General features: G+C 44.1%; 4 protein-coding genes across 4 annotated transcripts; 3 read left to right on the forward strand and 1 right to left on the reverse strand.

The window, feature by feature from the left end:
* LOC109719813 (UPF0503 protein At3g09070, chloroplastic-like) lies at positions 1,725–5,968 on the forward strand. The gene is made up of 2 exons (XM_020246631.1): positions 1,725–4,280; positions 5,180–5,968. The coding sequence occupies exon 1, from the start codon at positions 2,295–2,297 to the stop codon at positions 4,254–4,256; it is 1,962 nt and encodes a 653-aa protein (XP_020102220.1). The 5' UTR covers positions 1,725–2,294; the 3' UTR covers positions 4,257–4,280; positions 5,180–5,968.
* LOC109719750 (sedoheptulose-1,7-bisphosphatase, chloroplastic) lies at positions 6,874–9,221 on the reverse strand. The gene is made up of 8 exons (XM_020246557.1): positions 9,105–9,221; positions 8,895–9,017; positions 8,618–8,803; positions 8,350–8,431; positions 7,945–8,166; positions 7,739–7,839; positions 7,575–7,646; positions 6,874–7,470 (listed from the first exon to the last, which is right to left on the reverse strand). The coding sequence occupies exons 1-8, from the start codon at positions 9,219–9,221 to the stop codon at positions 7,189–7,191; spliced, it is 1,185 nt and encodes a 394-aa protein (XP_020102146.1). The 3' UTR covers positions 6,874–7,188.
* Positions 9,656–10,719, forward strand: LOC109719751. Its single transcript, XM_020246558.1, has one exon. The coding sequence runs from the start codon at positions 10,234–10,236 to the stop codon at positions 10,546–10,548; it is 315 nt and encodes a 104-aa protein (XP_020102147.1). The 5' UTR covers positions 9,656–10,233; the 3' UTR covers positions 10,549–10,719.
* On the forward strand, positions 11,140–12,437 carry LOC109719181 (acyl-coenzyme A thioesterase 13-like). Its single transcript, XM_020245725.1, has 3 exons — positions 11,140–11,419; positions 11,573–11,713; positions 12,106–12,437. The coding sequence occupies exons 1-3, from the start codon at positions 11,222–11,224 to the stop codon at positions 12,247–12,249; spliced, it is 483 nt and encodes a 160-aa protein (XP_020101314.1). The 5' UTR covers positions 11,140–11,221; the 3' UTR covers positions 12,250–12,437.

Below are 13,359 nucleotides of genomic sequence, written 5' to 3' on the forward strand. Positions count from 1 at the left end.
CCTCTATATTATTATTTAACCTGTTGATCCCCCTGGTTTATTAGTTGGACTATTACTATCTCTAGTAGGACAAATCTGAACTACATAGATGTTCTCTTTGTTCTGTTGCTGATCTGATTTAAAACTACAAGAAGAACTTACCTCTTTTTGATTAAAAAAATGAGGAACATAACAAAAGAGAAAGAAGCAAAAGATGTAGAGACAAAAAAGAAAGGCATAGAAAGGGAAAGTTCACACCCACATCTACAAAAGAGCTCTATACACAAGCTAACACTTTGACCATCAGAATCTTCACCAAACAATGGGGAGTTCACAACAAATGTGAGCAGAGCATGTAGATTTGTTAACCCGGATATGGAGGCAGGGTCCACGTGCCAGGACTACGAACGTATCTAGATTCACGCTTGACAATTTCTTCCTTGCGTTGGATATGTAAATCTGAAAATCTTTTAAGAAAAATCAAAATGACAATGGCTGCATATCGAGATCACGATTGCGTTGAAATTCTCCTCAAAGAAATCTCGTTGAAATAGGTTGGTAGGTCATATGATTCATCTGCTATCTGAATGTTTATGATCTATTTCAATCTAAATAATTTTCACTTAAATATCAATATCATTTTAGACAGCAAATTGAGGAGTTGCCTAATAAAAAATAATAAAGTACTCCTCATTCAAACCTTTTTCGCCCAATCACGCTCATACATCATTAATAAAATTATTACAGAATCACGAGAGCTATTTATCTTTTCAAAAAATATTCATTAAATGCTTTTTAAAGCTTAGAAATTTTGGGACATTCCCAAATAGAGGGCATCAGCCTCTTTCCAAAAAGAAAAAAAAAAAAAACTCAAGAAAAGAAATCGAGAAAACAGATTTATGGGCTGCTACGCTCCCTATTGCCTAGACCTAGTCCACCACGTCATCCGTCAAATAAACCAGTGGCCATGAGCCACGTTAAGTGGCTTTTTGTGTTTGCACATTATTATCTCTAAACAGTGAAAGAGCCGTAACCAGGCCCGTGGAGTAATATTTTAAGCACCCATCATTCAAGTGGGCCCCCGATACCTGCTTTCAGAAGCCCGACCCTCACATGACATAGTGACAACCCTGCCTATTTTATTTAACAACACGAGTTTGCTAACGTAGCATTTGTTGTGGCAGCGTAAAGAAAGAGTAAAATATTATTGATGCGAGGTATCAAACACATGATAGTGTGTGTACTTGCCTTAGATTTTCTTTTTTTTGTTTTTCTTTTTTGATGTCTCTCTTAGTTGCTATGTCCGGTCAAACCAATAATTTTTTAGGTATATTGACTCATTATTTATATTTTGATAGATACTTTGATCCATAATTTAAGAGAATATAATCATACGAACAAAAACAATAACATCCGCATATTGTGTCTTAAATTAGAAAAAAAGATGACAATTCATATCAGTTCAACTAACATCTATGTGGTCCAAGTACTCGAAGTGATTCGTATGTTGTAGGCATCCTTACAAATTAACTTTTAAGTTGTTATTATTGAGGTTGAGGATATAGGGGTTTGTGGGGTAATGTTTGGCTTGTTACCGATCGAGCTAAATCCAGGTTACTCTGAAAATGTCCTCATGCAATTAAAATTCATAAATCATGACCCTGTAACCCTATTTTTTATCATGCAACATAAGTTAAAACCCAAATGAGACCATGGGCATGTAACGTACCACTCCAACCTATATTTTATAATAACTTGAATCCTAGGAAGAAATGAATAGGTACGACATAAAAAATATTCAAGTGGGAACAAAAATCGCCCCAGCATAAAACGAGAAGAAGAGCAGTGGATTTTCCTATAAAGAAGAGTTAAAAAACAAAGCGGAAAATAAAAAGTGAAAAAGAAAAAGCGAATGAGAGAGCGTAAGGGGACGAGACTAGTAGGCCGTGTTTACTTTCGCTTTTTCTACTTTTTCTTTTTTCCCAGTTTTTATTTATGTTTTTTTTTTTTTTGTTTTTACCTTTTGCCCCCTCTATTCTTTCCTTTTTCACTTTGCAGTCCCCGCCTCACCCCCTTCTTCTTCTGCTTCCTCTTCTTCCCCCCGCTGTCCCAAAAATCCTTGGCGTATTCCTCACTCTCAAATCCCCCTCCTAACTCTACCCGCATTGTGTTGTATTGGTTTTAGCGAGAAAGAAAGAGTGGAGTAAGCGTAGTGAGCTCTACTAAGGAGTGGTGAGGAAGAAGCGTGGTAAGATGCGAAGGATACGTACTTGTTGCAAAGGCGAGGTTTTGGGAGCGGTACGGAAGCACGCATAATGCTGGGAATCGCCGGCGAGCCTCTTCCCCCGCCGCACCCCCACCTCCGCGCCGCCGCAGCGAGCTGCGAGCTCCACCCGGAGGAGACCGTCACCGGGTTCTGCGCCTCATGCCTCCGCGAGCGCCTCGCCGGGCTCGACGCCGCGGCCGCCTCGGCCTCCGCCGCCGCAGCAGCCCCCGGGCGCAAGTCCACATCCGCCCTCAAGTCCCTCTTCTCCAAGGTCTCCGGCGGCGGCGGCGGCGGCGGTGGAGCTCAGGCTCCGTCGTCGTCGTCGTGCTCTAGCGCCGCCTTCCTCCGCCCGGAGCTCCGCCGGTGCAAGTCGTTCTCCTGCGGCCGCGGCGGCGGCGGCGCCCCGGCGACGAGCTTCGAGCCGCAGCGCCGTTCCTGCGACGTCCGCGGCCGCAGCACGCTCTGGACCCTCTTCCACCAGGACGACAGGGACCGCGTCAGGGACGGCGCCGTCCATAACCCCTTCCTCCCGTCCTCCTCCTCCTCGGCGGCGGCGGCGGCGGCGGCGGAGCTCGGTGGGGAGATCGAGGTGGAGCGCCCCCTAGATCTAGGGCTCCCCCCTCCGTGCGTGGTCGAAACCCGCGAAGAGGAGGAGGAGGAGGAGGAGGAGGAGGAGGAGGCGGGGGACGAGATTAGGGTGTCGGATCCGGTCCTCGTCCTGGGGAGCTCGGGGGAGATAGAAGGGAACGAGACCCCGGAGCTGAAGCCCATGAAGATCCACATCGATCTGGAGTCGAAGTCGCGGAAGGCCCCCCCCAAGGACCTAAAAGAGATCGCGGGGAGCTTCTGGCTCGCCGCCTCCGTCTTCAGCCGCAAGTGGCACAAGTGGCGGCGCAAGCAGAAGCTCAAGAAGACCGCCAACGCCGCCTCCGCCGCCGCGGCCTCTGCCGCCGCGCAGCGGGAGAAGCCCCTTCGGCCCTCTTCGTCCTCGCGGCTGCGGCTCCGGGAGAAGCGCTTCCGGGACACGCAATCCGAGGTCGCGGCTGGGGACGCGCTCGGGCGGAGGTCCTGCGACACCGACCCGCGCTTCTCCCTCGACGCGGGGCCCCGCGCCTCCTTCGACGACCCCCGCGCATCCTGGGACGAGCCCCGCGCCTCGTGGGACGGGTACCTCATCGGCGCCCGATCCGTGCTCGCGCGCCTCCCCCCCATGCTCTCCGTCGCCGAGGACGACGTCTCTGCCGCACCGGCTGTCCCCCGATCGGATGGTCAGATCCCCGTCGAGGAGGACGCAGCCGCCGCTGCGAGCATCCCGGGCGGCTCCGCCCAGACGCGCGATTACTACTCGGACTCCAACCGCAGGCGCCGCAGCTTCGAGCGGTCCAATTCTGTTCGCAAAGCGTCGGCTGAGGTGGTCGCCAATGCCAGGGTGGCGTCACCGCCCGGTGGTGCGGAGTTCTACCACTTCCACCATGCTGCGGCCGTGCTCGATCGCGATTCAAGAGAGTTGAATTTGAGCTCCAACTCTCTGAGAGATGACGTCTCGGAGAGCTTTGAATCGGCCTTCACAAACCATCATAAAGGGACGCATGCGAAGAAGTCCAGAAGATGGAGCAAAGCGTGGAACATTTGGGGGTTTATATACCGTAGAAGCGGCAGCAAGGAAGGACCCAATGCGATCGATAGATCTTTCTCGAGGGGGCATGGCAACGGCAAGATGCTAAGGAGCACTAGCAGTGTGAGCGCGAGGAGTTCGTTTAGTGCCAATGGTGAGTTTGGAAGCATGAGGAGGATAGGATTAGAGGGCAATGGTCATGCGAAGAAGAGGAGGGATGACTTTGTGCTGGAGAGGAATAGGAGTGCTAGGTATTCTTCTCCGGGTCGGGTCGATAATGGGATGCTTCGGTTTTACTTGACGCCGATGAGAAGTGGACGGAGGAATGGAGTTTCCGGGAAGGGGAGGCCTGTAGGCTCTCATTCCTCTGCAAGGAGCATGCTTCGGTTGTATTGAAGTCACTAATTTGGCTAGATACAGGTTCATTTTCTTCCTTGGTTTGAAAGCTAATCTATCTGTTTTTCTTTTTCTTTTTGCTCAGTTTGAGGAGGATGATAGTTTTATGAGCTTATATGTTTTCATCTTTTTTAATGCGGTAATTCCCAGCACTCTGATAGTAACAATTTCTTCTTCTTCTTCTTTTTACTGTACTAATTTGAGTGAACTGTCATTGTAGCTGAATTCGCACAACTAGGATCTTGCATTATGTCCTATAAACTTCACATTATGAAATTAATCAGTGTTAAGGAAGTTTTTCTTGACAAATAAGCTTCGAAAATGGCCTTTTGGCTTCACTTCATATGCATATGGTTTCCAAACACATATGTTTGTATTAAATGAGCAATAGTTGGTGATTCCCTGGCATGCTATGATATGCTCTTTGCTCATATCATAGACATACATACTTTGCTCTGGCTGCAGCATCTGTTTCTATTGTATTATGATAGACGTACATACTTTGCTCATCATTTTACTGTCTTTCTGAGATGAACATAGCTACACCATTCTCATATGCTCTTCTCAACTTATTAGCAGTAGTTTTCAATAGTTGATGCGTCTTGTTGTACCATATTTAGTTTGTATTCCTAATCTTGAGCCTGTCCTATAGTTCCAGGGTACTATTTGCCTACTAGCTTTCTGAAACATAATATGGAAACACTCATACTCTTTAACTATCTTGGTTGAGTAACTTGAACTTTGTACATTTTGATCAATACCGTGCTTATTTCAGCTTAAAGGGCTCTCTCTGTACCAAAGAATAACTTTTCAAACCCTTTGGTGCTCTTTGTCCAGTCCTTTTTTTTTTTTTCCCCCCAAAATCCGTGCTATAACTATCCCTTGTTCTAGCTAGAGGATGAATGTTATCTGATTCTTTTCAGGAAGACCACCTACTCCAATCTTTTGGACTTCAATTACAAATACTGGGCCCTTCAGGTGTTCACCATGTTAGAGAACAAGACCTACATGTCCCCAGAGACAACAATTGGGCCCATCAATCCATTCAGTTCAAATCGGTGCAGTCCACTTACCTAAAGACTCTGCTGCTGGTCATCAAGATATCTTTGGATGCTCTTAAAACATGACCCACCAATCTGCAAGATTCATGCAAAAAGAGTTGAAAAGAGAGACATTGAGGAACTAAAGGACAGCATGCTGCATTTATTGCAACAACCCATGGGTGGAGAGATCAAGCAGCTTACCTCCAATAGATTAACTTGGCAAGCAAAGCGTATGCAATTTTTTGCAATAATCCAAATATTATTGCACATCTTATGGAAACAATTGCACCGTTGAAGTGATCTTATTATGCTGTGATAGTGTCTGGGTCACACATTACAGTTCCATTATCTCGTTTCCTAATATGATGCATGGAGCCGAAATTGTTGATGCTGAAACATCTCAATGAGTAGGGGAATTCAAGAAGTCTACTATAAAGCGAGGAGTAGTAGTTGAGGATTTCCTTTTGAACCCAGGCAAAAGTGTTGAAATTCTGATTTTATCCAGAGTTTGCAACTTGCAGTTGTGGCCCTTTCCTGCATTGTAACGTTTTTAGTGATTTCTTCTAGCTGATTCAGATCTGAGAATCTGGAGATGCTAATGTAGTTTCTGAGATGTTGTGTAGAAGTGCTATACATCTGGAATATAGTTTTGGGTGATTTTCTTAACAACTGTTGATTTTTAGATTAATTTTTCCCAAATATTGATGTTTTATTGGGCAATTTAGTTTTCCAAGTGAAGAGGCGAGTATGCTACTTAAATATTAGAATATATCAAAGTTTGTATTATGTTCTTCCTTTCTTCCCTATTTTACTGCTGATGCTCAAAAGCCTTGAAAATTAGATATACCATTGGTGACGAGTGTGGGGGAAGTGAAGATTCGTCGTAGTTGATGACTTTTTTAAGAATAGTAACTCTTGCAGATGAAGATGAGCTGGAGATTTTTTCCTTCATTTTTATTCAATCTTTTCTGTCTATAATGAACAAGTCCCCAGTTAAAATGACAGATATGGTCATGAAATGTTTTGACAACAAAGTTATTTTTCAGGAAGAGTTGTCCAAACTGCTCTCCTCTATTTTTGTAATAGTCTCATGAAAAGAGCAAAAATTAGAAAATACTACTGCCCTTCTTCGTATACATATATAGTGTGGTACCATGGTTAGTTTGCCTATGTTCCCAGCTTTTGCAGTATATTGATGGCAACTTGTCATGTGTTACCAACAGAAGCTGCTTGATGGTTTTAATGCAGATAATGGCCATGCATGGGAGGTATGCTCAGAAACCCTCCTTTAATGTATCTCTCAGCTCTGATGCTAAGAAACCCTTTCTAATCAGTGGATCGGCATCTCAGCTTATTGCTTCTCATTCTTTAGCTAAGAGTTTTCCTTTATTCTTTTTCCTTATTTTTTCTTTTTCTACCAAGTCCATTCCAGCAAATTTTGTGTTAATCTCGCTTATATAATTTTAATGTGCTACAAATAAACTAAATAAAGAAAACCATGAGGTTCATTAATAAGTTGCATCAGGTACGGAACATTCAAAAACGTTCTTATTTTCCCAATCCTGATTAAAGTATTTAGGTAAAAAGTCCAACATTCTCTTTACCACTCCATAGATGTGCAAAATATGGTATACCATGATATCAAAATATTTGTCGGAATATCACATATGTTGAGCACCAGAAAGAAAGAAACGTGCTTGCTACAAACGTACTTTGAAATTGCATTCGAGGAGAGCTTTACCTATTACAAACTCCGACTTTGGTCCACCCTTTTGGTCACATCGATAAAAATTCGGACCTTGAAATGGTTGCATCCAATTTGACATACTGAAAATTAAGCAGCGTGATGTCGATAACGAGAGGACCTTTTTACATGATCATAAGCCAGTCTAGGCAGCAGCCCCCACTGGCGTTCCCGCCTTGAGCCGGGATGAACCGTAGAGAGTCTCCTCGAACCGGATGATCTCGTTCTTGGAGCCATAAGCGACTTGAGTTCGCTCGTCGAGATTGTTGATCACCTTGTCGAGCACAGATTGCTTGCCGTCGCTGCTGTACCCTCCCGCCTTCTCAATCAAGAACCCCAGGGGAGCCACTTCGAAGAGAAGCCTCAATTTCGCTTTAGTGGTCGGAGATGTCACATTGGTGAAGATGCCCTTCTCTTTAACTATGATCTGCAGTACATAAATCAGCAAATCAAGGGCTGCTGTAGCACCTAAAAGCTTGCACCTGAGCTCATCCTTTATGTGGGGCTTTTATAAGCAAGACAGATTTTTACCTGGTTGACATCTGGGACCATTCCTCCGGTGTAGCGCAATGTGTACTTCTCTCTTACGTAGTAGTTGATCAACTGATCATGTATGTTTACATTGCCATTAGTTCAACTTTTGATGCTTTACACCATCATATGCCAATGCAGGAAATACATGAATGCAGCAGTACCTTATCATAGTCTGGGTTGTCAACAGTAGCTCTCAAATTCCCAGGAGAGAACATTTTCCCTTCCCCGATTGATGTAGTGTCCTTAACATGCTGCCACTTTCCTGAAGCATAAATTATGTATGAGAAAGCAGTGTTTTGCCATTAGGCGAGCGGAGAATTCCGTTCCATGATAATGGGTGAGATCAACGGAGATTCAAGGAGTGAACCGTCATCGAGAAGAAGGAATTCGTGGGTTCCTGGGACATCTTTGAGAGCGAGAACATAAGTAGTCCGAGGTCCAAAGATGCCCATCGCGGCTGCGACTTGATCGCCTCCGGTCACCCCCGTCAGCTTATCACCAGGCCAGACACCAAATATCGTTCCAACAGTGAAGTTGGTGTCGACGATGCTGGAACCATCGAGGGGATCAAATGCCACACTAAACCCACCTGTGCATCAAAGTTTGGTGAGAAGTTGCCCTTTTTCACTTCTCATGGCTTTGAATAGCTCTGTAGTAACTTACAGACGAGTCTAAGATTTAAGGAGTACTCTTTTAGGAACGAAATAGTAAACGAGTGTTTTTAGGAATGAGCATGGAAACAGAAGAACATGTAACAAGCGCTTATAGGTACCTTCCACTGGTCCATCCATGTCTTGTAACTCGGGGACTTCCTCAGAGCAAGCATACTTGCAAACATGGGAGTATTGCAAAGCCTGGAGATTACAGAGAAATTTCGAATTAAACCAATATGTTTAAACTTCACAAGAAAACAAACAATTTGACCAGGGAGGAAAAGTTTATCTCCGAGGAACGAAAACCAGTCACAATTGAAATTCGAAGGAAACGGTGTTCTCTTCGTTGGATAGATAGTAAGTTGTTCATTCAAATCTTTTGCTTACCTCAAAGAGGAGCTTGTTTGCGACCAAGTCGACAGCGAGTTGCTCATCGCCAAACGAGTTGACGCATGCAGTGCCGCTGCAAGAAGCTGTCCTGACTTTGAAGGAGATGGTCCTCAGTGCTTCCCCCATGCACATCATTAGCCTGATGAGGTTCTTATCCGGTGTTGCCTTCGTCAAGAACTCCTCCTGCACCAATTCAATAAGAACGTCGAATCCATACACAAAACCAATAGGCACTCATCACATGCTTTTCTTGAGTTGCCATCAGAAACTTTACCAGACTGTCTCCGATCTCGCACTTGGTTACGAGGGCGGCAGCTCCTCCAGCTCTCGAAGTCCTCTGCGACCTCTTCGACGTCACCCGCAAGGATTCGCCGAACAGCGAGCTTGACTTAGTGCCCTGTTACGTCATTACGACGCAAAATCTGAACACATACTATTTGTTGGGAATTTATGCGCCAAAGCTAGTTAATCTGAATGTCATTACCTGGCTCTTGTGTGATCGCGAGAAGAGTGGAGCAGAGGATGGTGCAGCTAAGCGTGGGCGCGACAGTATGTTGTTCGGAACAGCACCGCGAGCATAACTCGCAACTCCGGCCTCCATGCTCACGAGAAGGGAGTGTGAGCCAAGTGAGAAAAGTAGGGAGGAGCTACAAAAGAAGCGCGGGCAATCACAGAGAGAGGGAGAGTGAACTAGATGATAAGCAGGGTGATGTGGTGATGCCACGTGTCAATGAAGGAGATAGTGGTAAGTGGCTGAGGCAGTGTCCATCATTCATTGAATTGTGTGGTTATGCAGCGCAGTTAGAGCAGGGGGACCCAAAGTTCCGGTTCTTTGGGCCTGATGTGCTTAGAATTCTTAAGCTGTCGAAGAGTCCAGCAAGAAACAAGTTTTGCCCACCCAGAGTGAGAGGCTCTCCATGATAAGTTTCCGATTTTTCGAATCCAATCTTAGCTTAATCTCAAATTCTTTGGTGAGATTTGATTATTCTATTCTAGTAGGATTATTTAACTTAATCGGATTGGATAATCATGGCCTCCTAGGACCCCTGATGCCTCGAAGCCATTGTATTCTCTTCCTAATCTCTATTCAACATTATTCTTTCGTGTTATCCTATCTAATCTAATTCTAAGTATTATAGCGTCGCGACGAGCTTTCCGGGCCTTGTACAGACCATCAACAGTGTGTCCTGTTTCGCCTAGTTTCTTTCTAAAATTAATGGGCATGCGAAAAGCGAAAGATTGGAACTTTGGCCAATGTATTTGTTACGGCATCTTTGCCTTGCCTGGTTAATTAGGTTGTCAGAGCTTATAGTCCCCAGGCATTACGGGCACGTCTTCTCGTAACATATTCATACACGTAAAGTTTCTACGCATGGTGCAATCCTACCGCTTTATCTACGAAAATTATCCTGTGTCGCAAAATTTCCTTGCACACAGAGGGGCAAGTAATGTGCTCCTCCCAATCCGCTCCATGTGCCGAGTTTTAAGAAGGACCTATTCCTACGTGCTACCTGGAGCGACCTCCGCACTCTCTCTCTCTCTCTCTCTCTCTCTCTCTCTCTCTCTCTCTCTCTCTCTATATATATATATATATATAACCTAATTAACGCTGCATGTATGAGTCCCACAACGGTACGTTGAGAGCATCTACAACAATGGAAGCATCGAAAGAAAGGCGAGAGGCGGAGGACGGCGGCAGCAATGGGCAGCAGCAGCAGCAGCAGGCGGTGCGGCTGCCGATGGAGAGCAGCCCGTACGTGCGGTACAACGACCTGGAGGAGTACAAGTTGCAGGGCTACGGCACTAGCGGCCACCAGCCCCCGGTGGAACGTCCTCACCAAGGCGGCGGCACCGACGCCTCCACCCTCTCCGGTAGCGGCCTCCCGGAACGGCTAGCCCACGCCACCAACCATGGCGTGGACCGTTAAGGAGTTTCTCAAGTAGCCACGCACCTTAATTTGGCATAATCTTATTGTATTTAGTAGCCAACGAGTTGTATTCATGGCATGGAGTATATCATATTTTTTCATGTGTCAAAAGAGTGATGAGATGGTTACGATAATTCGATGTGTTATAAAATTTGATGATTAATTTAAAAAACTTTGGTTACGTTTTAGCCAATGAAATCGGATTTATTGTCAATATATCTATTAATTTTGATATGATTAATCTAAATTCATCTGAGTAAAATAATTCAAACTAAAAAAAAACATAAAATAAATGGTGTTAATTTTAAAAATAATAAAGTCCAGACATAGTGAGTGTGTGGACCTCTATACATTTTTACTCCCATTTATTTTCGTTTTACTAGGGAAGGATTGTCAAATTAAAATAAACTCGAAGTAGTTGTTGATGCGGATCTCCCTACAACATTGAATTCGGCAAAACGAGCGCTTTCGTCGCCGTTGCCTTGTAAAAGAAGTCGGCGAATTCTGCGGTTCCGGCAACGACTTGACACGCACATCTTGCGAAGTCGTTACTGCAAAAGTTACCTATAGCATTCGTTAGATCCTGTCCCTTGAACCACGCCCCTTCTCACTTTTTCATTGTCATCGCGAAGTGAGAGAGAGAGAGAGAGAGAGAGAGAGAGAGAGAGAGGACATGGAGATGGAGAAGGCGAGGGAAGCTCTAATGGTGGAAGAAGAAGCATCGGAGTTGGTCTCGAGGCTCGACGTGCGTCCTCACCGCGCGGGGCGCGACGCGAGCTTCTACGAGGGCTTCGCCCTCCGCGGCATCCGCGTCGACCACATCCAACCCGGTCTCCTCACCTGCTCCTTCAAAGTCCCGCCTCGCCTCACCGTGAGCTCCCCAAAACCCTAAAATCACCATTTAATACAAAGATTTACGCCAGCTAAATTTCCAATTTTGGCTCACGTTCCAATTTCGGACGTTTCTGCTTTGCTTTTCGGTTTACCCTAATCAAATTGATCATTCTTTGCCCACTTTTTGCAGGATTCGAGCGGGAATTTGTCGCCGGGGGCGATAGCGAACTTGGTCGACGAGGTCGGAAGCGCTGCGTTGCACGCCGATGGCCACCACATGAAGGTCTCTGTGGATATGTCGATCTCCTACATGTCCACTGCTAAGGTGGAGGTATGTGTTCTTTCTCTTAGTTCTTACTCCACCCCTATTGCTTTATTACAGTTACTACTTTGCTTCCATGTAGTGCTAAAAGTTAATTTTTTGTTGTAATAATCACAAGGCAAGCAGCGCCTGGGTGGTCTAATCAGAAATAAATTTCGTAGGTGTCTAGGATGTGAGAATGTCTTATTTGTGATAGGTATTCCACATGGAGATTTGTATCGGGCCACTCCTATTGTGAAATGTGTTGTTATGGGGGTTAAATCTGGTGCAATATGGCAATTTCAAGCTGAAAAATGTTAAAGATAAAATTTTTATGTATATTTCTGCACGAAATGGCAATGTTATAGAGAAGACTTTTTTCTAGGCCATGTCTTTGAACACACCAGTTTTCTCTGTGACAGGATGAGTTGGAGATCATATCGAGAGTTTTAGGGCACAAAGGAGGCTACTCTGGAACCTATGTGTTACTGAGTAACAAAACGACCGGACAGATAGTTGCTGAGGGTCGGCATTCATTGTTTGGTAAACTTAAAAGCAAGATTTGAATGTGTTGTTGTCATTATTTGTTGCATACCATGCTCTACTTTGCATGGTAACTTTTGGACAATTTGTAGATATAAATGAAAGTGTGGATAATGTATTTGAATCACCTTATAACTTTGGCAGACATGGTTACGAACAAATTGGAAATTCTTCAGTAAGATGAGATAGAAAGATGTGATATCTTCATGCATTCTTATAGCTTGTCAGCTAATTACCTTATCTAGGTTATTTCCTCGCTTAAGAAACATTCTATTCTCAGTTGCATGAACTTGAACTACAACTCAGGTGACACATTACTTATCTTTTTATAGCTTATAGGAAAATGTTTTTCTTCTCAATCTTTGCTTTATCTCGGGTTTTGAGGGCATTTTGGAGATGCTTAACATAAATTCTAGTAAATCATAAAATTTTATCAGTTCTTCTGGAGTCTTTTTCTTTGTGCTTCAAACAGCCTAGTATCATTTAAGATGGCTTGTAGGAATGATAACGATAGTGATTATTGAAATGTTCTTGACAAAACGGGATTGATATGCAAGTAGATGTCGATCTTTCATTTTGTTAGGTGTCTATCTATTATATGAGGATTCTCTCTGGTTTATGATTTCTTGTTTGTTGATTTTTTGTTGAAATAGAAACATTAGAAACCAAGCAACAAGAAGTTTCTAACATTTGTTGCAAATGCTATGTAAACATTAGAAACCCCAAGCAACAAGGATTCCTTGATGGTTATGTAAATGTGAGAAACCAAGCAACAAAAAGTTTCTAACATTTGTTGCAAATGTTATGTAAACATTAGAAACCAAGCAACAAAGATTCCTTGATGGTTATGTAAATGTGAGAAACCAAGCAACAAGAAGTTTCTAACATTTGTTGCCTAAAAATTGGGAAGTAATGGTTAATTGTACAAAAAGTTCCTGAACTTTTAATTTATTGCTCCTTGTTTGCCAAATGTTCAGTTATATGTTATCATCATCTTACTTAATCTTTCGCAATTTTGCAATGCCACCGCTGCAATCATGTAACTGACCTTTTGGCGTTTATGGAGACATGGGTTGGTATAGGCAGATATAAAGTCACCCATGTGCAGCTTTTTGTGAGGGAACTTCACACCT

Source organism: Ananas comosus, linkage group 13, assembly GCF_001540865.1.
Source record: "Ananas comosus cultivar F153 linkage group 13, ASM154086v1, whole genome shotgun sequence".
Classification (NCBI taxonomy): Eukaryota; Viridiplantae; Streptophyta; class Magnoliopsida; order Poales; family Bromeliaceae; genus Ananas; species Ananas comosus.